This window comes from Sceloporus undulatus, chromosome 2, assembly GCF_019175285.1.
Source record: "Sceloporus undulatus isolate JIND9_A2432 ecotype Alabama chromosome 2, SceUnd_v1.1, whole genome shotgun sequence".
NCBI classification, from domain to species: domain Eukaryota; kingdom Metazoa; phylum Chordata; class Lepidosauria; order Squamata; family Phrynosomatidae; genus Sceloporus; species Sceloporus undulatus.
Window position 1 is genome coordinate 187,236,952 of NC_056523.1, and position 27,617 is coordinate 187,264,568.

General features: G+C 40.0%; 1 protein-coding gene across 4 annotated transcripts in view; it reads right to left on the minus strand.

The window, feature by feature from the left end:
* The window catches only part of SLC38A5 (solute carrier family 38 member 5), a 60,929-nt gene that overhangs the window by 4,305 nt on the left and 29,007 nt on the right, over nt 1-27,617 (minus strand). For all 4 annotated transcript variants that reach the window (XM_042453495.1, XM_042453496.1, XM_042453497.1 and 1 more), the window contains 13 exons: nt 23,850-23,937; nt 19,637-19,752; nt 17,921-17,994; nt 16,693-16,785; nt 16,180-16,261; nt 11,515-11,597; nt 8,613-8,671; nt 8,279-8,404; nt 7,301-7,380; nt 5,679-5,779; nt 5,008-5,132; nt 3,624-3,768; nt 316-419 (listed from right to left, as the gene is read on the minus strand). In XM_042453495.1, the coding sequence (XP_042309429.1) occupies nt 316-419; nt 3,624-3,768; nt 5,008-5,132; nt 5,679-5,779; nt 7,301-7,380; nt 8,279-8,404; nt 8,613-8,671; nt 11,515-11,597; nt 16,180-16,261; nt 16,693-16,785; nt 17,921-17,994; nt 19,637-19,752; nt 23,850-23,937 (1,276 nt within the window). The remainder of the gene's footprint in view (nt 1-315; nt 420-3,623; nt 3,769-5,007; nt 5,133-5,678; nt 5,780-7,300; nt 7,381-8,278; nt 8,405-8,612; nt 8,672-11,514; nt 11,598-16,179; nt 16,262-16,692; nt 16,786-17,920; nt 17,995-19,636; nt 19,753-23,849; nt 23,938-27,617) is intronic.

Consider the following 27,617-nt stretch of genomic DNA (forward strand, 5'->3'; position numbering starts at 1 on the left):
CCCATATTGCAATCTTCAGGTTTCTAAAAGCTCTCCAACTGAGAGGGACAGGGACAGTCCCTCAAACTAGGAGTGACTGTCTTTGTTCTGGTCCATGTGTTGTCAGACATTTTAACAGAGCTTTAAGAACACTGGCTAGTTCCACTTTGGCTTGGTCTGTCACACTGTAATCTTACTGCATCCCATTTCACATTGAGTCCCAGCCTGGTTGCTTTGGCAGTGGGTTAGCACTACATCTCTTTCCCATCTAAAATACCCTCCAGGCACCCACCCACAATGCAGTAACAGTCCCACCCATCTTCCATCATCTAATACCTGTATTTTGGACCTAGACAGCAATGGCTCCTTCTCATTGGGGACAATTCGAATGTAGAAGATGCTGGGAAGGATGAAGATGAGGCTGGGGGCTGATGTTGCACCTGGAAGGGGTAAAAGAGAGGAATATGGAGTCAGATGATGTTACATCTATCCTAGCCTTTGACTAGGAAAGACTAGGAAAGCTTTAGCCTAGAAAAGAGGGCTACAGAGGTAGGAACAACTTGCTAGAGAACAGAGGGGGATGGATAATACTCTGTACTGTGCTCTCTTGCGGTGTCTGCTCAGTCTCCCCCTGCTTCTTTTCTCCTCATGCTTGCTTGCTTTTTTATTCCTCACTGCTTTTCATTTCTCAAATCTGCAATTCTCTCAAGTTTTCCCTGCTGGATAAACAGATGGAACAGAGATGTTGGGAAACTGAGAATGACAATTAAAGAACAGAGCAGTTCTGATTCTGCTATATACATGTCCCAAATCTATGTATGGTAACAGCTTTGAAATGAGCCAGCATGGTATAGTAGTTTGATACTGGACTATGATTCTGGAGACGATGGTTCGAATCTTTGCTTGGCCATGGAAGCCCACTAAGTGATCTTTTTCAAGTCACACTCTCTCCACTTTAGAGAAAGACAAAAGCAACCTCCCTCTGAACAATTTCTACCACAGAAAACCCCATGACAGGTTCGCTTTAGCATCAAAATAAGTTGGAAACAATCTGAAGGCACACAACAACAACCACAGCTTTGAAACATTACTTATACTATTCAAAAATGTTGGTCCAGCTGTTAAGGAACTACTCAAGCAGTACGACTATAACTTGTAAATGAAATCCAACCTTTGGGAAGAGTTGTAGTACAGCGATAGAACACATGCCTTGGAGAAGGAGGTCCCAGGTTCAATCCCTGCCATCCCCAACATATATTTGAGAAAGATCTATTTTTAAAGTCATAGAGAGGCACAAATAATACTGAGGTTGAAGGATTGATGGTTTAATGCACCTTCTTTCCTATTGCTTCTTTTGTAGCTGTGCAGCTTACCAGTGGCTATTAATATCTACTGAAATGTTTTACCAGTATAATTGGCATTTGTTTCTATTAGCCTTATAATTTTCCAGCTAGTTTTTGTGGCAGCTGGCCATGACAAATGAAATAAGACCTATTTCTTGAGCACAGATCTATTTTTAAATGTTGCATGCTTTCTGGAGGCTAGGGCTGCCAACTCCATAGCCCAGTTTTCTATATTGGGAGATGAGGAATTAGGAAACACTCCAGGGTTGCAGCAATAAACCCTGAACTGCTAATGTGGCTCAGTGCAGATCCTACTGGCTTGGTCCCTTCCCAGCCTAGATTTTGCTGAAATATGTTTAATCATGTGAAAACCCTTAAATATCACAACCAGAGTTAGGAAGCTTCCCACTCCAGCTATTTCAGATGAGAAGAAACACCTTATTTTATCAAACATGCCATTTTACACTATATAGTAAAGATGTTTTTAGGATCCTGCAGAAGGGGGAAAAATTGGATGTGGAATAGAATTTGAAGCAGCGCTTTATAAATAAAGGTTAACAACAACAACAACAACAATAACAATATGAAAAAGAGTTGAATTACACCTCCACAGTACTTCATATCCACACTCAAAAATTCTCTCCTCAAAGTACGTTTTTACAGAAACAACTTGGCACCAGGATTGAACTACATGCATTTGAACACAATTCAGAATTGTGTGACTCCCTCTTCCAGAAGGCCTCCCTAGTACCAATACTGTCATTACTGTTATTTGGTACCAAGCAAAGACTTTTGATTCTCTGCTACCATTTAAAAGGTTTCTTGAATATACTTTATTATTATAACCATCAATACCATTTTGTTTTCACATTTTTTTGTTTATTCTTATTTTGAAGACTACTCTTCTGAAAACTGGAACTGAAATAATTGAATGAATGAATGAATGAATGAATGAATGAATGAATGAATGAACAAACAAGCAAACAAATCTGTCACTGGCCCTTTAGAAGCTCCAGCTATGGGTAAAAGATTAGGGGTTTAACCCCAGAGAAAATGTCAGAGTAAATCAGGATTCTCTTAAAAGTGGTCCAAAGACAGTTATCTAGTCAGTGTTAACCAACATCCTAAAAAAAACCCATCTCCCCATCTTCTCAATGTGTGGCTTCCTCACAGGCCATTTGTAAATCAGCAGGGGGCACAAGGTGCAAATTGTTGAATTACAACTCCCATTAGCCTTTACCAGCACAGCTATGGTGAAAGATGACAAGAGTTCAAGTTAAACACACACTCCCACATTACTGCTGTAAACTGTGTGGTTTGGGAGGGTGAAGATTGTATATGGTCTCCAAAAAATGGATGGTATAGCCAATGTGTTGTAGTGGTTTCAGTGTTGGGGTATGACTCTGGAGTCGAGGGTTTTATTCTCAGCTCAGCCATGAAACCCACTGGGTGAACTTAGGCAAGTCACATGCTCTCAGCCTCAGGGGAAGCCAATGGTAAACCTCCTCTGAACAAATCTTGCCAGGAAAACCCTATGAAAACCCTTGGGGTCATCAAAAGTTAGAAACTATACTTGAAGGAACTCAACAACAACAGCAGTAGCAGTATCCCATTCCTTCTGCCTCATGAAGAAACCAGTACAATACTCAAACTGAGTTGCTCTGTTATGGTATGATTTATGTATTTAATCAATTTATGTGTCATTTTTGTTTTTTTGTTGTCGTTTTTGTTTTTCATTTTTGCTGTTGTCTGCCTTCACCTTTCTGACTTGTGGCAACCCTATGCTAGAGTTTTCTTGGCAAGATTTAATTAGAGGAGGTTTAAATTATTAGTTTTTACTTTTTGTTATGTGAGCTGCCTTGAGTCCTGCACCGTGAGAAAGGATAAGGAAGGAAGGAAAGAAGGAAGGATATCTCATTTTACCAAAAAAGAGATTGAAAAAATCAGTTAAAGGAAAGCAAAAAGAGCCAAGGGAAGCATTAAAACACCAAGGACTGAATATTGCCTCAGTATTTGAAACTTTTCAAGCACCAGATCCCATCTGAACTTAGAAGCTAAGCAGGGTCAGCACTGGTTACTACTTGGATGGGAGACCACCAACAAATCAGCGATGTTGCAGGCTATATTTCGGAGGATGGAATCAGCAAAAGCACCTCTTGAATATTCCCTGCCTATGAAAACCTGATGAAATTCATGGGATCACCATAAGTTGACATGTGACTTGAAAGTGCATGTGCGCATGCACACACACACACACACACACACACACACACGCAGAACTAGAGGCTCAAGCAGGCTTACCAATAACTCCAAAAATGTCCTTGATGTTTGGCACAAAGATGACAAGGAGGTTGACGGTGACAAGGAGGCAGCAGGCAATTATGACATGGCGGACCCAGCTGAAATCCTTCTTGTGGAAGAGCAACTGGTGGATGGCCCTGCGGATCTAGAAAGGACCAAGAGTGTGTAAGTGTACACGGGGCTCAAGGGGAAACAAACACTCTCTGATACTCGCCCACTGCTCAAAGGGAAGAGGGGCTGCTTATATTCAGAAATGTTGCTTTGCATTGGAAAAGGAGGGCAGCTGTTAAAATGAAGATTCAAGCCCAGTGCTGTGGGACAGTCAACCTCTTTCGCATGCATTTAGAAAGATGTGCAGGGAGATCTGTAACTTGGACTGTTCATGTTTTATTGGTTGCTTCTTCTCCATGCACCCTCAAAATGCTGCAGTGAACAGACTAGCCAACTGAACAGGGCTCTTGTAAAGATTACTGAGATAATGTATACAGCACTTTTGAAACACTCTAAAGGGTCACAGGGACTGTTAGTTTCTCATCTGTGTACATCAAGGATATATAGTTGTGACCCTCCCATTGTGTCTGAACTGCAGGTCTCATAAACCTATACAACTAGCTATGCTGACTAGGGCAGATGGAATTTGTAGGCTAATTGTATTTGAACTGTGGTTCTCCAAATGTATTTGAACTGCAATGTCCATAATCCTACACTATTGGATATGCTGGCCAGGGCAGATGGAGTTTGTAGGCCAAATGTATTTGAACCATGGCTCTCCAAAATTATTTGAACTGCAACTGCAATAATCCTATACAATTGACTATGCTGGTTAGGGCAAATGGAATTTGTAGGTCAAATGTATTTGAACTGTGGCCCTCCAAAAGTATTTGAATTGTAATGTCCATAATCCTATACCATTGGGTATGTTGACCAGGGTAAACTGAATTTGTAGGCCAAATATCTCTGGAGAGCTATTATTGCCAATTGTTGATGCACATAGTGCTTTAGAAAGAATGAGAGAAGATGATTCCCAGCCCCAAAGACTTTACAGTCTAGAAAATAGACACAGGAGAGGTCACAGAGAATGGAAAATGAAAAAGAGATGAAGTATAAAATAGGTTATAAGAAGATGTGATTTTTAAATTGCATATAATTAGGACTAGTTACAGTAAGATTAAATATGAGTGCTACATATTACTCTGATCACGCCAAACCTCTTCCATAGACTGGCTCCCATTAGTTATTACCAAAGCCAGCCATTCTAACTTCTGAAACCATGGAAGCAGATTATAGGAAACCCTCTTGCTTAGGGCTCAAAAGGATGCACTTGTGGGGTGGGGGGCAACCCATTCAGCCTCACAATGGGAGCAAGAAATGTAGAGTCTCTTACCGGAAACAAAACCACAGGCACAGTGAGCGTCACAGCCAGCAAAACAGCCAAACGGACACAGAGTATGAGCTTGTCCCCAGGATCGACCTTGATGTAAGTGTGCAACATCTCTGCTTCAACACCCGCTGCCAGAAAGTAAAAGGTTTAAGAAGGTTTAAGAAGCCACATATGCCATGTTTTGCTTCTTGGGGGAAAGGTAAGGTAGAAATATCATCAGTACTCCTATTGCCAAGGTTTCTAAATAGAGGCAGGGGTCCAGAACTTTTGGCCTTCCAGGTATTTTGGACTTCAACTCCCACAATCTCTTATAATTGGGAGTTCTGGAAACGGAGGACCAAAACATCTGAAGGGTCAAGGGTCTCCCAGCCTTAGTTTTGGAAATGCTCCACTTCTGTCAGAAGTTTAAACATTTCAATCAGAGTGATTCTTGCCTATCCTGTGCCACACCATGCTTTTACCTTCCTTCCCTTTACTCTCAGTTGATAGGAAACAGTAAGTACCACAAACAAGGGAATTGTCTTAATCTAGGATTAGGAAATGTCATGCAACTAGAAAATGAAGCTTCGTGCCTCTGGAAGTTGAGGAAGTGTTAAGGAAAATGAGACAAATTTAACTCCTTTTCTGTAAATGAAAAAAAATTTTTTATCCCTACTGGGAATTTTTTCACTTACCATAAAAAGTGAGGTAACCAAAGATGGCAGTCAGCAGGTACATGGAAAACATAGCCAGGATGGAGACATTTGCTACATTCTGCATCCGACGCTTTGAAGCCCTAAGAAAGACACAGATAGGTCACTTCTCCTGGCACCTGTCAGGCCCCAAAACCTTCATAGAGTAACCATATGAGATGGGTGTAAATCAGGATGCAGTTTTTTACCTAACACATGCAATTTCAATTTTGTATTTTTGAATGTAAGAAACATTTGGTAGGTTAAAAGGGACACATCTTATTTTGGGCTACAGATTTGATATAAAATGAGGGTTGGGTGAAGTAGCATGAGAGCGCTCCATAATTTATATGGCAGTTACCCTGCCTATTAGTAAATGAGAGGTCATAGCTGTAAAGCCCCCATCCTGCTGTAAACTCTCTTATACCATGCTTTTCTTCTTGCTGGTGCTGGGCCATGAGCACAACTGCTCTGTGACCAGTGCTAAGGGAACAAAATATGGCACACAGAGCCAAGAGGCTTTCTCTCTGGGGCAGTACTAGGCATTCTAGAAGCGTAAGGGAAAACCTCATTTCCGAAAAAAAAGGGATCTCCTCTAATCATTTGAGCCAAGAGAACGGAAACTAGATTCCCAATGGCTTCAATGATATCCTGATGTAGAAGGGTGGTATTCAGATCATGGATACCTTCAACTGGTCAGGAAGGTAGTTCCTGATGTACTTGTTGTTGTTGTTACGTGCCTTCATGTCGTTTCCAACTTATGGTGACCCTAAGGCAAACCTATCATAGGGCTTTCTTGGCAAGATTTGTTCAGAGGAGGTTTGCCACTGCCTAGCTGTGAGGCTGAGAGCATGCGATTTGTCCAAGGTCACCCAGTGGGTTTCATGGCTGAGCTGGAAATCAAACCCTGGTCTCCAGAGTCGTAGTCCAACATTCAACCTACTACACTACACTGGCTCTCCACTGCCTTATAATATGCTTATTCCACACCATCTCCCCTTCCCTTTGTAACACAACTGAACAAAACCTGATAGATAATTTAACCCATAGGGAAATTGTTACTTTACAGCGTGCCTTTGATATCTGCTGGAGTTTGGTTCCAGAACCTGTCGTATATACCAAAATCCATGGATGCTCAAAACCCATTATATGCAATGGAATAGCAAAATGGTGTCTCTTATATAAAAATGTTTGTCTTTTGGAATTTATGTATTTTTAAAACTATCTTCAAACTATGGATGGTTAAATCCATGGATAAAAAAATCAGTGGATATGGAGGGCCGACTCTATAAGGCTCTTTCCACCCACTGTTTTCTTTTTAAATCTCTCTTCAAGTAGTTCAAACTAATTTGCCTTTTGTCCTACATTTGCTGGATAGGGTTAACAGTAATGCTCCCTTTGTACTTTCATATATTGACTCTATCCTATGGAATCTGCACTTAAGGGGGGAGTATTAGTATTCTTAGCCAAGAAGCTCATCTGATGCCTCTGGTCAAACTACAAATCCCAAGACTCCATACAACGTAGTTAAAAGTGCTAGCACAACACTGTAAATCTGCAGTGTAAAGGGGGCCTAAAATAACCTTACTCTCTTTAATAGTTGTCTATGACTTCAGTTAACTCACCTGGACAGCTCTGTGTAAATGGGAAGCACCTCCGGATGGCAGACAAAAGCGAAGGCCAAGATAGGGATTGCATATGCAGTCTATAAAAGAAGAGGGAATGCAAGTCCATTCTCTGCTACTCCAATTGCCAGGTTGGAAACCTGGAACTCCCACTGTATTTTTTTACCATCATCACCATGACCACAACCCAATCACTATATTCGATCTCTTCGGTTTGTAAAACAGTAAAGCTACAAAATTTTAAAATAATAATTTTCCTTTCCTAATGTTGTTCTCAGTGTTCGCTCTGAACTGCATCCTTAATATGAAATCTGTTCCTAAATTTTATAACTACCATTTGTCATTTCAGAAAACCTGTCCACCAATAAGTGTGGAAATGTTAGTGCTCACTCAAGTAAGATATAGATGTAAAGGCAAACCTGGTTTGTTTTATAAATAACTGCAATCTTAGCTTAATTGCACAATTCTGGTTTCAGAGGCCTAGATAAACTTTTAGTAGGGGAAATTAGTTGAGAGCTAAATTGCAATTCTCTTAAATTTTAGTAGCCATCTGGAGGAAGCCTATTTGATCCAGCTACTTTTGCTGCATCATAAAAATAGAGAAATCTGTGTCAGTAAAAATGTTGCTGGACTGCAACTGCCATGATGTTTGACCACTGGGTATGCTAACTGGGGCTGATGGGAGTTGCAGTCCAACGACGTCTAGAAGGCTACACATTCTCCGGTTCAGGTGTGTTGTTTGGCACATATTTTCCCCAATTTATTGGAACATTAGGGGTTTATCTGCATCTGACACTACCAGAATTTCTTAATTCTGCATTCACAAAAATATATGATATCAGCACCAGGGCTTTCAGTTTGATATAATTTCTCACAAAAAACAAATATAGTTGTTTTGTTTATAAAACTTAATTAAATACACCTTCTACAAACCAGAAAGCTATTCTTCACTCAGTAAACTTCCCACCAAGGCCTAACCTGGGAGTTGACAGTGAAGACCTCCACACTGCAGGTATCTTCTTCTGAAACCACAACACTGCTGTTCCTCAGGGTGTCATTGAGGGAGTGGAGGGGGCAAGAGATCTGGAATTTCTTGTAGATTACCTTTAGGCAAAGAGTGAAGTGATAAGTAAGAACCAGGATTAGGAAAAGGAGTGAGTGGATTAAGAAACTGCTCCTGACATATTTTCCCCTTCTAAACCAATATTAATGGCCCAGAATGCCCTTATACTATTGTCTGGCAGCTTAATTGGAAGGTACAATCCTTCATTAGGGAGAAGCTGGAGTTTCTGAGAATACCCTGTCAACTCACCGAGATGAGAAAGAAAAACATGCAGGTGAGCGAGAGTCCACTGGTATAACCAAGATAGCCTATAATGGAAAAGGAAAAAGATTTCAGCAAGCCTGTATAATGAATCCAACAGAAACTTAATAGATACTCTATTTCAGTGCTTCTTAAGCCATCTGATGTGAGGGACTAGCAATGTTTTCATCCAATGTACCAGGGCCTGGTACTGTATTTGTGCCCATTGCTATAAGTTATTTCCTTCTTTCCTGGAAAGTCTCCTGCAACCAGCAGCAGATGGCTCAGTGGACCTGTGGACTACCTCTTTGAATGTCATGCTTCTAGTTCATAGCCTTATCCCAAAGGTTCACCCAGAGAGTTTACACCTAGGTAAGAGAAGTGCTGAAAAAGGATCCCTGATTCCTCATTTGTTTCAGTCATCTGTATTTGAGGTAGGGGCCAGACTGGTTCAAATTACTCTACTTTCGACAGCATCCTGCACAGCTGTAAAGGTCAAAATTTTAACGAAGTTTCCCTTTTCCTGGCATCGCCAAACACCACTGGTTGAACTTTTCCTATCATGAAACTGTCAAAGAACACAAAAATCCTGTCTCAGTTTCCAAACCAAATCTGGGAACCTAGTGCCTTAATATGGAGTGGTTTGAAAAGGTAGACAGCTATTTCTGCTAGAAAAAAAGAGGAACAATTAACAATAGCACCTGAAGAAGAAGAATATAATTATTTTAATGAATACTATCATTTTAATAGCAATAATAAAATAAATTATATTTGCCTAGACCAGACTTAATACATATGTAACACATACTAGGTCACATATGTTATTTCCTATTGGAATTACTTTACTATTAAGCATTTTTTAATTATTTGATTGTCCAATTTCCTTTCTTAGACCTCTTAGGCCCAGTCTAGATGCAGAACCCTATATCTGGATTAAATCTTAGTAAGGGCTACCCAGTTTGTAACAATTAGGTTAAAGGATGAAATTCATTTTGATCAACAAACAGGCAACTCCAATTAATTGGACAAATATATTTAGAAAATCAGGCTGGAGGATAAATCACTGACATCTAACATTTCACTTATTATTTGTTGGGAGGGTGAATGAGTTCATTTTTAGGAATGGGTAAAAACCTCTATGTAGTTTCTTTCTAACAGTGAGATAGTGAACTCCTTTGTTAAAAAATCCTTCTAACCCAGGAGAGGGGGACAGGGCAGTTGTTTTCTGTCTGCTTCTAGTAGCAGTGATAGAAAAAAGAAAGGAGCATTTCAGGTTAACCAGTTGAGCCATCATTCTCTTTCCCTACAAAAACATCCAATGAATGACGTTATATAACCTCCTTCTAGGAGCATTCAGGGGAAGGAAAACGGGCAGCAGCCACTCCACATGTGCAACACAAATTTGGCAAAGAAATTCCCACCACATACAGGAAAAATAATCTCTCTCAAAAGAAAGTAAGACCACATACCGGATGGATAGGCAGAATCAAAGAGGCCATAGCCCTGAGTCTGCAGGACCTAATCAGAGCAATTGAGGACAATGGGCCTTGGAGGTGTTTCATTCAAGATGTCACCATGAGTTAGACTCAAGGGCAGTTAACAACAACAAATCAACCTAAAAACCTGATAAATGCACCTCCCCTTAAAACACTGAATGTGTTGGAAATGCTGAGCCTCCAAAATCAAGTTCAAGTTCATGTTTATTCTGCATTAGCCAAACAGGCTTTTGCATACAAGCAGAAGAACAAGCCAGTATATTCAAACATGGCTAGAATAGTTGAATGGATAATAAAAACATACAAAATATGTCTGAGATTATATCTTGTCACTAGACAGGTTAAAAGTTTCTCTCTTTATCAGGGCTATTGTGACATACCTGGTTGTTCAACAGGACACATAATAGTCAGTTTGTGCTAATAAAAGTGTTGGGTTTATTTTAAAGGTAGAGCATCTCTAATATGAACAAAAAGAGGGGCAAGGTTTTGAGTTCTTCTATCCAAATACAAAGCATATTCTAGAAAAAATACCGTAAATTTTCCATCTTTCTACAGTCATATGGGCACCGTTTATCTGTGTTGGGTATGCCATCATATAACCAAAATAATCTTTTCAAATGAAGTGGGAGGGAATGAATATTAGGATGGGGTGTACTGGGTTCACCCTCTAAGAACATATAAAAATGGCAGGTGGCAAGCACTATTCTAGTAGAGATAAGAGAGCAGGCCTCTTCCAAAATGGTGCCTGCTGCGAGACACTTGCCATCAGAAAACAAAGAAAGCTTTCACCATTACTTCACTTCCTTGCTAGAAAAGCTTTATTTGTTTAATTTCTGTTTGCCAATCTCTACAGGTGCAGATAGCAAAACAAATAAACAAAAAGGTGGCAACCTAGCTCTGTGACAATGTGTTTTGGAACCTGTTTCTTGGACATAAACCCTGAAACAGAGAAGAAGAAGAAAATCTTCTGCAGCTCTGCAATTCCTTGGGTTGTCAGGTTCCATGGACAGTTTTTATGTTGATATAGGTTGCATCCACACTGCAGAAACAATCCAGTTTAACACTAGTTCAATGCTATGGAATTCTGAGAATTGTAGTTTTTTGTAGCATTAGAGTTCTCCCTCACACAATACTGTAATTCCCAGAATTTCATAGCATTGAGCCCTAGAAGTTATAAACTAGTGTCAAACTGGATTACTTCTGCAGTGCAGATGAAGCCACGAAGTAAAATTAATTCCTCCAGAAGAGGGCAGCAAGGGAAGTTATTACACACAGCAATATGTTGGAAAAATCAATACATTACTGCCATGAACCCTCAGGTGGAAGGGACACCAGCAGTGACGCAGACACACACACACATCATCTCAGATGGTGTTTATCCAAGCATATCACAGCTGGTGCTCTTTGTCACTTACCCAAATGTTTCATCATAGCCAGGGGCAGGATGACACAAACACTGACGATGATGATTAGTACATTCCCGTTCATATACCACTCACTGCAACATAAACAGTACCACAGTCACTATGGTATCTGCCTCCTTTGGATGAAAAGAGGCAAAAGAGGGAAAAAAACAGGGCTCCTGTTCCTAGTTGTCTCAAAGAGGGACTCTTTATGGGGACAGGGCAGATTTCCTCACCCTTAATAAACAAGCTGGAATGATCTCTTCTATGTACAGGTTGAGTATCCCTTATCTGGAATTCCTAGAATCCAAAACTGTCCACATGAATGGCTGAGGTAGTGACACCATTGCTTTCTGATGGTTCAATATACACAAACTTTGGTTCATGCATAAAATTATTAAAATATTGTTTATAAAATTAGGTTATGGATATAAGAAGGTGCATATGAAACACAAATGTATTTGGTGTTTAGACTTGGTACCCATCTCCAAGATGTCTTATTATGTATGTGCAAATATTCCAAAATAGAAAAAAAGTCTAAAATCCAAAATCCTGGTCTCAAGCATTTCAGATAAGGGATACTGACCAAGCAGCAAAGGCATACTATGCTCTTCTGTATCTTTCTGTATCTTATCACAGGAGAAATAACCTTCCCCAAACCATAATATTACTATTAATTAGTGTGAATAATTAGAAAAACACTTATTTTTTATATGCAAGGGAAGGTCCATGTATTGTGAGGAGTGTGTGTGTGTGTGTGTGTGTGTGTGCACAAGAGAGAGAGAGAGAGAAAGAGAGAGAGAGAGCGTGTCTGTGTATTAATGACCAATTGGTATGTTGTATATGACTGTTGGGATCCTCATCCATGACCATCCAGTGTCTGGAGAAACCAGCTAAAATCAGGCACATTCCACCACTGTCTCCGAAGCCAGTGCTTTCCTGTCACCCAAAGGCAGCTGATTCACTATGCTGGGAGTACATAAATAGCACACACTGGGGAAGAGGGGTGACCTCAATGCTGGGGCAGGGTCTCTAATTACTGTCCATAACTTGAGCTTCAAAGTAAGAAGTTACTGGAGTTACCTATAACACAAGAACAAGAAGCATCTAGCTGCCCAAGATTTTGGTAAATTAACTCACCATCAGTCTTTTACTATTGGCTATGCTGATGCATGGGTGAATGGCACTTGCAAATGTCATATGTTCCCACAGCTGTATTTTTTAAAGTAGTGTCATGTAACTCAAAAGTAGCATAACTTTGCTCCCAGCCATTACTCTATTGGTATACTAGGTAATGGTTTCTATTTACATTTAAAGGTTAAGTTATAAGAGCAGTTTTTAAGAAATATTTTAACAAGGAATTTTCAAAAAATTTGCTAAGAATTTTATCCCATTCTCTTATAAATGCTAAGTCCCCACTCCCCTGCAACAACGAATCATCAAAATGTAAGATGTAAATGTAACAAGCAAAGCAGGAGTTACTCATTCCAATGTTTTTTTTTAAAAAAAAAATAACAATAGTGAATTCTTTTGAAAATGCTATGATGAGTAACTGGAATGAATTACTTCTAAAAGTGATTTCTCAAGCTGAGCCAATAGTCCAAATCTCCACAGCTACCTTTGACCCACCACAGTGAAATTATGATTATATGCATTAAGTACAGCACAGCAGTCTTCCAAGTGTTGTTGGATCATAATTCCCAGTAGCCCTAGCCTGCATAGACGAATGTGAAGAATGTTGGAAGCTACAATCTTGCAATATTGGGAGGGATGCTCCTTGTCTGCACATACTCACTGGAGTATTTAACATTTTTCTTTTTTTACAATTAGGAGTGTGAGGTCTAGAAATCATATTGCAACAGGTAAGTGGAATGTTATCATGATACAGGCTTTCTCCAATCTGGTGTCATACTGGCTGGGGATGATGAGAACCATTGTTAAAGACAACTGAAGTGCACCAGGGGCTCTTTTACACTAAAGAATTATGGTACTATTATTGCACTTTAACAGCCATGGCATATCCTATGTTATCCTGGAGAGGGACTTATAGTTTGGTCAAAGGCACCAGAGGAGGAGCTCTCTGGCTGAGGTTTCTAATTATCCATCCCTCTATTCCATGGGATGTTGCCATGGCAGTTAAAATGGATCATAGCTCTGTGCCCCAGAATAGGGAAGGCTGTCCTAGTAGAAGTTTCTTCTCCTACAAAGCAAAGTATTAGAGGGCTCTTGGTGCCTTCCAAGTGTGTGTTGGAACTAAAATTCCCATAACCTCACACATTGAATTATGGGAGCAAAGGGAAATAGCTGGTGTAAGTAAAGTGTTAAAATACTTTTTCCTACTCCCAGTACAAATCATACTTTCTTGAGAAGGGATGATTTGTACTAGGAAGAGGAAATAATATTTAACATTTTACTTACACCAGCTATTTCCCTTCTCCCCTAGAAAACCCTCCTCCTACCACCTGAGAACTAGGATTTTATCCTTCTCAGGAATTCCTGTCCATATTTATCTGACCAAATCAGGAAAAAGGGCCAGTGAGGAAAGGGCCATTCATGACATGCAGTGTTGCCCTAAGTTCAACATGAAACACAAGTGCGTTGCGACTGGTTACAATCCATTCTTATTCTAGTAATCCTTGCTTCCCTTTCCCTTTTTTGTTTGAGAGGCTTGGTGCAAGAGTGAATCCTCCCAACTCATTACACTGCTGAGCACCAAGAATGGTGACTTCGGCTCATAATTCTCGTCATGAAAGGCATGTGAATAGGGCAGCAAGACCCAGATGGATCCATTTATAGAAAGGAAAAGGGAGCCAAAAAGACCAGCTGCTTCCCTCCATAAAACTGCTCTGAAGGCTTCATAGTATTAGGCCTAGTTTGGAGCAAACAAAAGCGGGAGAAAGATAGAAAGGGGCACTCATGTATTCATCTACTCTTCTTCTCAATGTGGTGTGTATGTGTACACACACACAAACACAAGTTTGTGCACTTATATACACGCACACACCCTATCTCCAATTTCACTCCAGGTCATAACAGCTATAAGCTGGTCATTAAAAGTTCAGGTCCTTAACAAAGTTGTTATTTATCCATTTATATATTGCATTTATTTATTGCTTTTCTCCCAAATTGGGATGACTGGGTATTATCTTCAAGGAGACACTAAGGTGACATTATTAGGTGTTTTCACTGACCCAATGCATAGGAACGGCACTGTCTTGATTTCAAATACAGAGGGCCCTTGATATCCACTGGGGTTTGGTTCCAGGACTTCCTGTGGAGACCAAAATCTGTGGATGCTCAAGTCCCATTAAATACAATGGCATAATAAAATTGTGTCCCTTATGTACAATAGCAAAATCAACGTTTACTCCTTGGAATTTATATTTTTAGGAATATTTTCAAGCCATGGATGCTTGAATCCGTGGATGAAGAAGCCAGGGATATGGAGGCTTGATTGTATATTGTTAGCCATTAAATTTTTCAATTGAAACATCAGCCTCCCTGTGAAATGCCTGAGGAATGCCTTAAGGAAGTCTTACTCAACTTGAGGCCCTTTCAAACTATGCAGTTATAATGCCATGACTCCACTCTACTTGTCATGGCAACTGCCCCATAGGTATCAAATATTCTAATATCGTATGGTATCCTGGGATTGCTAATATGTTGTTGTTGTGTGCCTTCAAGTTGTTTCTGATTTATGGCAACCCTATCATGGGCTTTTCTTGGCAAGATTTATTCATAGGAGGTTGTTAATTGCCTTCACCTGAGGATGAGAGTATGTGACATACCAAAGGTCACCCAGTGGGTTTCATGGTCAAGCAGGTAATCAAACGCTGATCTCCAGTCACAGTCCAACACTCAAACCACTATGCCAGGTTGGCTCTCTAAGTGCTAATTTAGGGATGGGAATTTAGAATTCTCAGCTAGTGATCTCTAATCTCTCTCCAAACTGCAAATCCCAGAATTCCATAGGACACTGCCAGAGATGTTCAAGTTTAATCATAGCTCTGTAATTGTGTAGTATGAAAGGGCTCTTGGTGCCCTCCAGGTGATCACTGGAACTAAAATCCCCATAAACCCACAGATAATAGGGACATGTGGAATTATGGGAGCTGTACTCCAACACATTTGGAGAGCAGCAGGTTGGACAAGGCCATACAACAAAGTAGCAGTAATCAATGAATTAACTTCCTTAGTAACTGTTTCCAGAGATTAAGCAATGATGAAGTCCTGTAAGAGAGACAATCTACACTTATTGATAGATATCAAATTGTAAAAGAACCCCTTCTCTGTTATTTTAATTGGGTGGCCACTGAGTATCCATTGTTTTAAGTATAGTAAGCAAGTGATCTATCCTTTGGAATTTAAAAACAAAGCTTTAAAGATTAAAACTACAGTAAAAAGTAATATTGATTTCAATCAACAGGAGGTTACAAAAATATATTTAATGGAAATGAAAGACAAGCTGAATTATGTAAAGCCAATTTATGGAAAGTAGGAAGTATTATTTAAGAAAAACCTGCTTGTAAGATGTAAATATGGAAATAGTATCATACTGTAAGATATTATTAATAAATTATAATAAATGTGTGTGGGGGGAGGATAATTACAAAACAAAACAAAACAAGGTAAGGGCAGATGGGAGCTGGGAATTGAAACGGATGTAATTTTGCTTACCCGTTGTTCTTTGCCAGCCCTAAGAAGGTTTGGATCACAAGTGGCAGTTCAGATTTAACAATAAACAAGTAACTAGACATTGCTGTGAAAAAGAAAAAAGAAACCTGTCAGGATTCCCTGTATTTGGCTGGTGGGGAGGGGAAAGGTCAACAGATGGGGCGAGGTGTATTCCACCATACCATTATGTAAGTGCATCATGGGATAATGGTAAAATCCAAGCCCCAAATCAATGAAAAGTCAGGGTTTGGCACCGTGCAGCTTCCTCACCCACACTTCTTCACAACTAACAGATCTTCAGGTAACAGAAATGGGATCAATTTTGCAACAGAAACAAATGGGTATAAATATATTTATTACATAATGTGTATAGGACATTGAATTCCATACTTATTTTAGTGCAGAATTTGAGTCACCATTGGAGGGGTTTATTTAACCTCAAAGCACATACTGTCCTGTCCATTTTCCTCCATTGAGCTGGCAGGGGACAAGCTATGAGTACGAACAAGTTCTTACCTCCTATGTTGTGTATTGAGATTATCACAGCAGCAACCACTTTGCCACCGTGGCCAAATGCCCGGAGTCCCAGCTGTTCATAAGCTCTAATTCCTAAATATGAGATAGAGTTTGAGACAGAAAGAGAGATGTACTGAGGGATTCAAGGCTTTAAAAATATTTTAAAAGCAAGTGACCAGGATAACACTATAATTATCATCCATAATTCCTGCTTGATAGCACCACCTCTCCAGCCATTTGCGATACTACAAATGAAACTTCTTCTGTTGTAGACATCACCACATTCTCCACGCCAGCTGTTTCAGAAGATAGCATTGCCCAACCTAGTAGAAAGTATGCAGCTCTATGGTAATAATGGTTAATAAAGGGCTGACTGTGCTCTTCAGGCATGAAGGACCAAGCAACAATGCTAGTTTGCATCTTCCTGAATGCTCTCAGTAAATATAAAAACCAGGGTTCTGGCAGTATGGCAACTGCACACTGAACATCTTGTGTGAACGATGTTCTACATCTTCTTAAATAGAGGATGGTTTCCCTGTAATAGTGTCATTTGAGGAATCTTGGAAATGTAGTTTGATGAACATGCCAAGGACTGTCACCTCCCCTCATAGCACAACTGTTCCCAAGGTGGAGGTGACAGGATACTTTCCACCAGTTTATATATATACATATTTTCTCAAGAGCTTTTCAGAAATTTTCAGTTTGTTATATTTTTTAACAATAAACCTCACAATAGTAATTTTACAACAGTTATCTCTTTTAAATGTGTTTTATGTTTATTTATAGCTGCCCCTCAAAAAAGGATTACATACTTCTCAGAAATGTATTTGACAGTTGAATATACACAGGCACACTAAGAATTTTGTTTCCCAGTTGGCTTAGTTTGTTTTGTTTCCAGTGCCTTTTCCCCATTTCCCCCCTCTGTTTGTTCTGTTTTTGTGATTCTGTTTGTTTTATGGACACTCACTCATAAATAAAGTTTGGCAGGCTTTGGCATTGCTTCAAAACCTAGTACAACCTAATTAGCTAAGCACTGCCACTGATACAGAATCACAATAAATATTTGTATAAACGCACTACCAACAGCAAAGTCTCTTTCAAAACACTTGAGTTTTGTTAAAAAATTTCCCCAGAGCAATAAAACTCCTTAGATTTGAGTCCCCACGGCCAAAACAATCTTGACTTTTTGTATCCAACTTCTGGCATCCAGACAGTAGGAAATACTTACCCACAACACCAGCACATTTCAGCAGCAAATGAATGGAATAGGAAGAAAGCAATGCAATGCAGATCAAGAGCACCCTATAAGAGAAAGACAACAACAGAAGTCAGCCACAAACTCTTTCTTCATGAAAGAGCATAGATTCTAGAATTTCCCAAGTCTCAACTTGAAAACAAAACTGCACGTAACACCCATACAGGGCTGGCATAGAACCACAAAATCATCAAGTTGGAAAAGACCTTACAAGCAAAGCACCCCGACAGATGGCCATCCAGCCTGTTTAAATACCTCCAAAGGAGACTCCATAACTATCCAAAGGAGTGTGTTCCACTGTCTAACAGGTCTTACTGTGAGGAGGTTCCTCCTAATGTTGAGATGGAATCGCTTTTCCTGTAGCTTGCATGTTCCGGGTCCTGTTCTCTGGAGCAGCAGAAAACAAGCTTGCTCCATCCACAATATGACACCCCTTCAAATAATTATACAAGGTCTTCATATCACTTCTTAACCATCTCTTCTCCAGGCTAAACATACCCAGCTCCCTAAGTCTCTTTTCATAGGGCATGGTTTCCAGACCATTCACCATGTTAATCACCCTCCTTTGGATACACTCCAGCTTCTCAACATCCCAACATTCAAGTCATTTCTAACTTATGGCAACCTTAAAGTGACCGTATCGTGGAATTTCCTTGGCAAGATTTGTTCAGAGATTTACCATTGCTTTTCCCTGAGGCTGAGAATATGTGACTCACTCAAGGTCACCCAGGGGGTTTCATGGTCAAGCTGGAATTCAAACTCTGGTCTTCAGTTGTAGTCCAACACCCAAACCACTGGTGGTGCAGTGGTTAAATGCCTGTACTGCAGCCACTCACTCATAAACCACAATTTTTTGAGTTCAATACCAGCATTCTGTTAAGTTTTATATCCTTACACCTGCATAAGGGGAAGGTCAATGTCAAAGTTTGTTTTTCCTTCTTCTCTTCAACAGTGACCAAAGCCCCACTCCCAGATTTACTGTAGAGTTGCTGCAGCCTCATACCACAGCTATTCTGTGCCTGGCAAAGAGCAGGTGTCTCTGTGTGCACGCACATGTGTGCATGTGGCAGACGCAGCTGATGGTGTCCCTGTAGCCATATGCAGAATGACTACATCATCTGCTGAGACCTGCAGAAGACCCCAGCTAACCTCAGAAGATTATGTAATCATTTTGTGTCTGGCTATAGGAACAAAGCCAGTTACATCTTCAGATTTCTCCCTACTCATCGCCAGGCACGGAGGGCCACCAGGAGGAAAGTTTGCTCTATAGTAAGTCTGCAGGTAAATGAATGCCCCAGTGTAGTTTATGTCTGCATATACAAGTACTTGGCTATGCAGAGCCATACAGGATAACAGCCAAACAGTGGAAGCTAGTGGCTTCCATATCAGTGAACCCACTCTAGATACTACTTTGAATTTTAAAAGAGGTATCCAAAGTTCTGAACTATTTTCATGGTTAAGAAAACATTGCCTTATCCCACCCCCCAAGCACCCAGCACATTCTCCACTTCCAGTTATCCAAAATGCAATAGGGTGCCAAAGCCATCCAAAAGATCAGAAATCATCTGTTGGAGCCCTCTTCACTCAGGTGTGTGCCCACCCCAGCTTAAGCATGTCATGATATTCATCTTGCAATTTTTTTTCAATTTTTTGTTCCTTGGCACCGTGTGCTATAAGACAAACACTCACACAAAGAGGACGATGCCTGTGTTCCTCATGGCGTACGCCAGGCCCAGGATGCCACTACCCATGATGGCGTTGCTTAGGTTAAAGATTGACATCCCAAATGACGTCTTTCCCTCAAACTACAAGCCAAAGCAGAAGGGGGGAAAACAAAGAAACAGAAGCCAGGTCAGAAGAACTGGTTAGATATTTTTGTTCTTGTGAGGAGAAACTGCAGTATATTGCCACTAACATGCAAGAATATTTTCATACTACTTTTCAGTTTAAAATCTCAAAGCTGTTTACTATAGAAACAGGTACAATCAAACCAATACAGGTTAAGTCTCCTTTATCAAAAAATATTTTGGACTTTTGGGGTTTTTGGAATACCTATATTTGTATATATGTACCTAATGAGATATCTTGGAGGTGGGACCTAAATCTAAACAGACTGCATAAATATCTTATACATGTAGCCTGAAGGTCATTCATACATAATATTTTTTAATAATTTTGTGCATTAAACAAAGTTTAAAAAAAGTGTACAGTGCACCATCAGAAAGCAAAGATGTCACAATCTCAGCCACCCATGAAAAAAAAAGTCTTTGTTTTTGGAGTATTTCAGAATTCAAAATAAGGGAGACTCAACCTGTAGCTAACAACAACAATTGCATCCCTTAAAAACAGGAATTAACACTATCAGTGCAAAAATAAATGAGTAACAAAGCAAATTATATGCCTGGGAGCAAACAGCAAAAGGAACTAAGATGACACAATGTTTAGGCTGGCAGGATCAGAGGTGTCTGTGTGTGAAGGAGGGGGTTTCGGTTTTCACAGGTAGAAAGACTTTGGAGGGCAAGCAGTAGCAAAATAAATAAATAAACAAAAATAGCACAAAGATTTAGACAAGGAATGTGGAAATGTTTGTCTTCCAAGTGCTTAGACTACATCTCCAATCATTCCTTACCACTGACCATGATGGATGAAACCGAGGGAGCTGTAGGTCTAAAGATCTGGAATACCAAATTTTCCCAACATTTGACTGAGACTGTGAGGAGTTGGGGGCTTTTCGTGGGTACTCTACTCAGGCCTGAGGGCATCTACATATAAATACTGCGCAGATCTTTTAATATGTGTATTTTATGTAATGATTGTGTTTTAACTATGGTGTAACCCACCTCAAGCCATGAGTACAGACAGGTAAGAAATAAAATCATCATCATCATCTGAAACAAGGTGATACACACTAGTGGAAGGATTTTGACAGCCAAGATGTGGAGGGATGGCAGATTGGAAGAAGGACTGGATATTACTTTGAGGAAGATATATTCTCAAACCATCTTGAGCCTCTCTTTTGAGGAAAAGGCAGAATATAATAATAATTTAATAATTTGTTTTATTTATATACCGCTATTCCAAAGATCATAGCGGTGAACAGCAAGTAAGCTAATTAGCAAGTAAGCTAATTTGCCCCCAACAGTCTGGGTACTCATTTTAGTGACCTTGGAAGGATGCAAGCCTGAGTCAAGCTTGGGCCCTTTAGCTGGTCTTGAACTCGCAACCTTGTGGTTTTGAGTGAATGGCTGCAGTACAGGCATTTAACCACTGCACCACCAGGGCTCCAGAATATAATTGATTGACTGATTGAATATCATTGATTGACTGACTGATATATAAACTAGTAGGAAGCATTTAATGGAAGGGGCACAATGGCTGAACATCTACACTGAACATGGGAAAATGCCAACCTTCAAGATATTTTAGACTACCACCCCTGCAATTCCTTACCGCTGGCTGTACTGGGTTGGAGTGTGATGGGAGCTGTTGACCAAAGTATTTAGAAAGCCATAGGTTCTTTGGCCTGCACAAAGAGGTGACTAAATTAATGCGAGACTGGTTCAAACCCTCTGATCTAGAAGTTCAATGCTAGTTTTCCTGACCTGGCACCATCCTAATGTGGCAGACAATAACTCATCAGCTGCAGATGATGGAAGATATGTCACCCAGTATTGTCTGGGGGCACTAGATTGGGAAAAGCTGACTTAATTGATGTGGAACCAACATTCTTCAGTGACATGATAGTGACATGGAGGGTGGCCCCTGGTCACTTGCTGGCTTCCTAGTTTGTTGTCTAACCTGAGCTTGGAAAAATTATTTTGGAAGGCTAAAACTTCATAATTCATTTTGTCCTTGCAGTCTAAGTGGTTTGGGAGAGCCGTAATCTAGCTTATTCATGTTTGATTCCAAGTCTGTCTCAAACTTATTTGTGTTTCCAGGTCTGTTCTAGCTTTGTGTTTGATTATAACAATAACAACAACAACAACAACAAAAGGAAGGGGGGAGGAGGAGGAGGGGGCAACAGTAACAATGGGATGGTGGTGCCTTTAAAAGAATATAAGCAACATTAGGACAACAAGAGAGGAAATGGTGTTGCAAACCACATCACAACTACCATGACCCATGGTTATTGTCTGGATTTTAAAATGTTAGTTTTAGTTTTATACTGTTTAATCTTGTTTTAAGGGGGCAGGGTGATGTGTATATATGGATGTATTTTAGTCTGTTGTATGCCACTTTGATTGCTTGGCAAAAAGCGGGATAAAAATAAAAATTTTATTTATTAAATTTTTACCATCCAATAGGAGCTTTCCACAACCCTTTATTCTGCATCATAATTAAAACAGCAACAGATCAAGAATGGAAAAGTTAGAATGGGATTTTCCCATGTGCAAAATAAAGCACATCAAGTTAGGGTTGCTAGATCTCAGGGCAATAGCCCTTCTTCTCTGATCTTTAGGGCAAAGGAGAGGAATTGCACAGCAAGAGCACTGCTTTGAAAGATGTGCATACTTCCTTATTTGTTAGACTTGGTGTTTTTCACTTGAATGGCATTCTTTGTACAATTTAACATGTCATGCTTAATGACATCACCAGAGGTTGCCCCTTGTGGCATCACAAGGCGTGATCCCTAGGTTTCAGGGTTTGGCCCTGAAATGTGAGGATCTGGGATAGACCTGTCCTGATCTGGCCACCCTCCATCTTATGCAGGGAAAATGATACAACCCTATTTCAGATGCATAAGCTGGAGGGGATGTGCATGCACTGTTTGAAGGAAGTAGGTGATAAATACATATTTACTGTACTAAACACTGGCTTTCTGAAGAGAGCTTGCAAACTCTGGAGTTAGATAAATCATTGGTAGATTCATTAATCTAAAGAATGTGAACATAAACAGACACGTATGGCCAAACTAATCAACAACAAAGCATAAAGATGTCACGGAGCAACAGGCAGAAGGAAGAAAGAAACAGTAAGCAGAGAAACAAAAAGAGGATTTGTGGCTAAAATTAAAAACAGGAATCCCAGACAAGGGAAAAGGGCAGTTGGCTACAGCATGGCTGAGAGCTGGAGCACATGCTATCAGGAGAATCATGTTTGGTAGCCATTGTTGGTTGGAGATACCACTTAAGATTGCAGGCAGAGGTGAATCACAATGTTTGGATGTTCCTCTTTACGTTAAAAATGTTCCCATGTCTAAAGCTAGGAAGATAAGAAGATGAGTACTAACCTAGTCTTTGCCATGATATGCTGGCTTTTTATAAACAGGAAATATATTAAATATGAGACTGTTTGATGCAGCTCCCACAAGGTGCAGCCTAAATAAAATCCAAGACTTGTTTATTTTTAAGGCAACTCATTGTGCCTTTTCACATTATAATTATAGCATCATGATTCCAATTTAATTTTCAAAGCAACAAACTATGGAATCCTGGGATTTGCAGTGGAGAGAGCGCATTTCTCAGCCATTCTTCTTCTGATGCATCTGAACAAGCTAGAAACCCTAGGTTTCCACAGGAGGCAGCCACGGCACTTAAAAATGAAATCACAGTACAGTACTATAAATGAGTAGTGTGAAAGGACCCTGTGTGAACATCCTGATTGTGTGCTTCAGTTCTTAAGCTCCAAAGATCCTCTGAAATGGTCAAAGGGCTGGCAGAAGCGAGATGGATGAGGGCAAAGGTGCAATGGCTGCAATATCATTTGGTCTCTCTGCCAACCCCATAAAATTCTGGAGAGTGCAAATCCTAAATATGGTCAGGAAAATGTTAGTGAACCATTATGCATTAGAGGTCAAAGAAACAGATCTTCTACATTCTGCTCTCCAAAGCCAGGGAGTCGGGATTCTCATATTCTACCCAGGGTGAAGTGGGGATATTTGGCCATTGCCCCAGTCACCTACGTCAGTGAACTGGCTCAGTTTCTTGCTGTCAATGTGGGGCAGGAACTCCTCTCGCTCAGGCAAAACATGCTCTTCCTCCTCCTCGTAGCTGAAATGGAAGGAGACACAGAGTGAATATGCTGGATCGAGCCTCACTGATACAGCTGTTCTTATCCAGCATCAGCGAGAAAAATTCGCACACCCAGAAAGCAACCAAGTCAGAGTTCTGTTAAGTAACAAAATGCCATTCATTTTGTTATCAATTCAGGTGCTCTGTTCCAAACACAGGATTTGAATTTTGGGAAAAATGGAAGGGAAAGTGGAAGAGGAGAGGAGACAGAGGAAGACTTATAGAGATGCATGCACAAATGGCACAGGACAGGCAAATGTGACAACCACAGAAAACCCAATGCCTGGATAAAAGAATCTCTCTGCCTATGTGATGTCAAGTATATCTCCACAATTACAAAGCACAAGGATGAACAAAATGAAACCAACAGGGCAGGTAGAAAGAGGAATTTCAAAAGGGAAATTGTTGTTCTATAGCAACTTCCCAAATATTTCAGCATAATTTGGCAATCTGGACATCCCTGAAATGTTTTTGAAACACCTGCATGGTGACTCTGAATGTATTAACTAATGTGGTCAATGCACTTCTTAAAAGTTGCCTGCAATGTAAACACAAAGAGGGCAATGGCTGCAACAATTCTGACTTATCATTAGAGAGCACACACTTGTACGCACTGCTTGATTAACTCCCCTTGGCTCCTTCCAGCCATGGAAGTGGTTTAACTAACAAGGAAGCAAGTTTCCCTTTATGTCTAAAACCCAGGCTCCTAGCTTATCACTTCCCTAACCAGACACAGTTGAAGCTAGTTTCCTTATCCTAGTCTGTTTAGGTGATCAGCAAGCCAGGATTTGACTTTGAACATAACTTAAAGCATTTATGGTCTTGTTAGAATTTAATTAGTTAGCCCCTTTCACTGGTGAAAAAAGCCAAAGCAATGTGCATAAAAAGGCAGAATTCTCAGCAGCTCCAAGGACCCATTCACATTTCACAATTATTGCACAATGATTCCACTTTAACTTCCATGGCAACATCCAATTGAATGCTGGGATTTGCAGTGGCCTGAGGGGCATTTATAATCCACAGCTAGGAAGTTGCCTCTGACCAAACTAGTACAGATACAAATCTTTGTACCTGACCAAACTACAAACCCCAGGATTCTGTAGGAGTCAGCCAAGGCAGTTAATATGGCATCATTGTGCAATTATTGTGCAATGTGACTGGGCCCCTAGCCAATAGTTCAGATTCTATGTTACTCTTCTGTTTGTGCATGGAGGGCAGTAACCTCATAAAATCCTCACTCCCTCTGTAGTTTCCTGTACTATAGGCCACACCATTCCCAGAATTCCCCTAATGCAAGAAGCAGATTTTCAGGGGGCACAAGTGGGGCTGTGTAGGGAAGGAGGACGCAGCAGGTTGGTCACTGAATTGTAGGCCATTCATGGAAGAGAAATTATAACTCAACCCACTGGGATTGTGACATTTCCTTGGGGTTGGAAAAACCTGCAGATCGTTGGTGGTGGTTTTTTAAAATAAATAAATAAATAAATAAATAAAATTTTGCTTTGTTTTTTAAGTTACTTGGTTTAACTCAACCTGGTTTAAACCAAATGACTCTTTTTTGAGAACCCTACTCAACATTTCACATAAAAGAAGGGGTCAATAACTAGAAATAGCCTTCTAACCTAAGCAACCAGATTTCCACAATCAAAGTACAATCAGCCATCCATATCTACAAATTCTTAATCTATGGATTCAAGCATCAATGGATAGAAAATAGCTAAATACTGTAAGTATAAATTCCAAATAGCAAGCCTTGATTTTGCCATTTTATCATACAAGGAGCATGATTTCACTTTGCCATTGTATTTAATCCACAGATTTTTGAACATCCACAGATTTTGTATCCACAGGGGTACTGGAACCAAATCCCAGTGGATAACAAGGGTCCACTGTATATAACAGCAGCCTTTTGCTCGAAACAAGGAAAAAGTCCCTGCCACCCAGCACTCTGTTTCCAACAGCAGCCATTCAGGAATGCTTTGTCCAAGGAGCAAACCAGAGAGGGAACTACACAGGATCCACCCTCTGGAAATCAACAAGCACAGCTGATTGGTCCCAGCCTACAGTGTGTTAACATGGCACCCTGAGTCAACCAGCTGCACTAGTACAAGAGGAATGGGACTGGCCCTCCTTCGGCTGCACTCCTGCAACAGTGCAAACACGTCCCCTGGACCAGATGCTCTCCATTTCAACCTTTTGTCCAGGAGGAATTCCAAAATGTCCTCCGTTTTGAGCATGACTAAGAAGCATGAATCAGTATATAAAAAGATCTTGAAGAGAGATCTTGTATCACCTTGGGAATAACTGAAAGAAAGAAGTTGGCAGCATGAGTTTTCATAGACTTAAGTTTACTTCCTCAGATACATTTATGAATTTATGCAAATTCATAAGCACGAATTTATATTTAATCAGTTCTTAACCACACAATTCTAGTGCCTCACCAAACTACCAGTCCCAGAATTCCACAGGATGTTGCCACAGCAGTTGAAGTAAAATCAAAGTGCTATAACTGTATAATAAGAAAGAGGGGTTGAGCTTGCAATTCAGGTGAAACATCTTGTCCTCCAACAAGAATGTGTCTATTGGTGGACCTTCCCATTTTAGCTATTACTGTTTATTAACTTATCTCCCACAAATGTGTGCAATATTTTGATGGGAAGGAGGGAATTTTAGCTAGTGGCTATCAACCAGATCATGTGACAGTGAGTTCCACCAGAGCAGGGGAAAATGTTCCTCTTTCAATACTTTATTAATCTCTAGATCTAGCCTTTTAAACTGCACAACTGAATGTGATACAGAGTTCACTGTGGATTGCTAAGGACAGAAGTGAGACCATCATCTCCCAAAGCATGTTCTTGATGACACTGAAATGCCATCAGAAGCTCTTTTCAAAATCTCAAGGCAGACAGAGAAGATAGGCTTCCTCGAACTCCCAATTTTGGTGTTCCCTTAGTACTTAATTAAGAAAATGAAAATATGCTATTCAGATAGGCAATAAAGAAAATCTGCCATGAATTTTCAGACCCATCATTAACTGGAGGCTTTGCAACTTCGATTCAAATGTGCTGTTTGTTTATGCAAAATGGTGTTTTCTCAGAAAGAAAGAAACCAAATAATGGGCTTTGACAATGTTTCATAATTTGTTACATTGTTCATTACATTTCCTTTTAAGAGAAATTCCATTTTATAAAGAATATGGCTTTTTAGAAATCTCCTCCAAACACTCCCAAAGAAACAAGAATTAATAAGGAGTAAAAATAATGTGTCATATTCATTTTAAAGGGTAATGCTATTAAGAGTTGTTACATTATGTTCTAAAAGGAACATCACTATGCCTTGCTGCCCCTGTGTAATGTTGTTACTCTACCTTCCTGGGCAGAGGTGGAAAAAACATTTTGAAGTATCCCAGTAGGTATAATAATAAATACCTAAATTTGGTTGGGAAAGTTTGTGGTTTCTTCTTGGCATAAAGCAGCTTCTAAGATTTTTGTGGGTGTTGCTTGTTGCTACTAGCAAGTGTGTTTGCTTCTTATCTCTTCAAACGGTATCATTGTAAATAAGCGTCTGATTACAAAAGGTACAACCCATTGTTCTCTCATGTCAAGGAAACTGATCTTATAAAAGGGTGTCCTGAAGACTAATCTATTAATTATACCGCC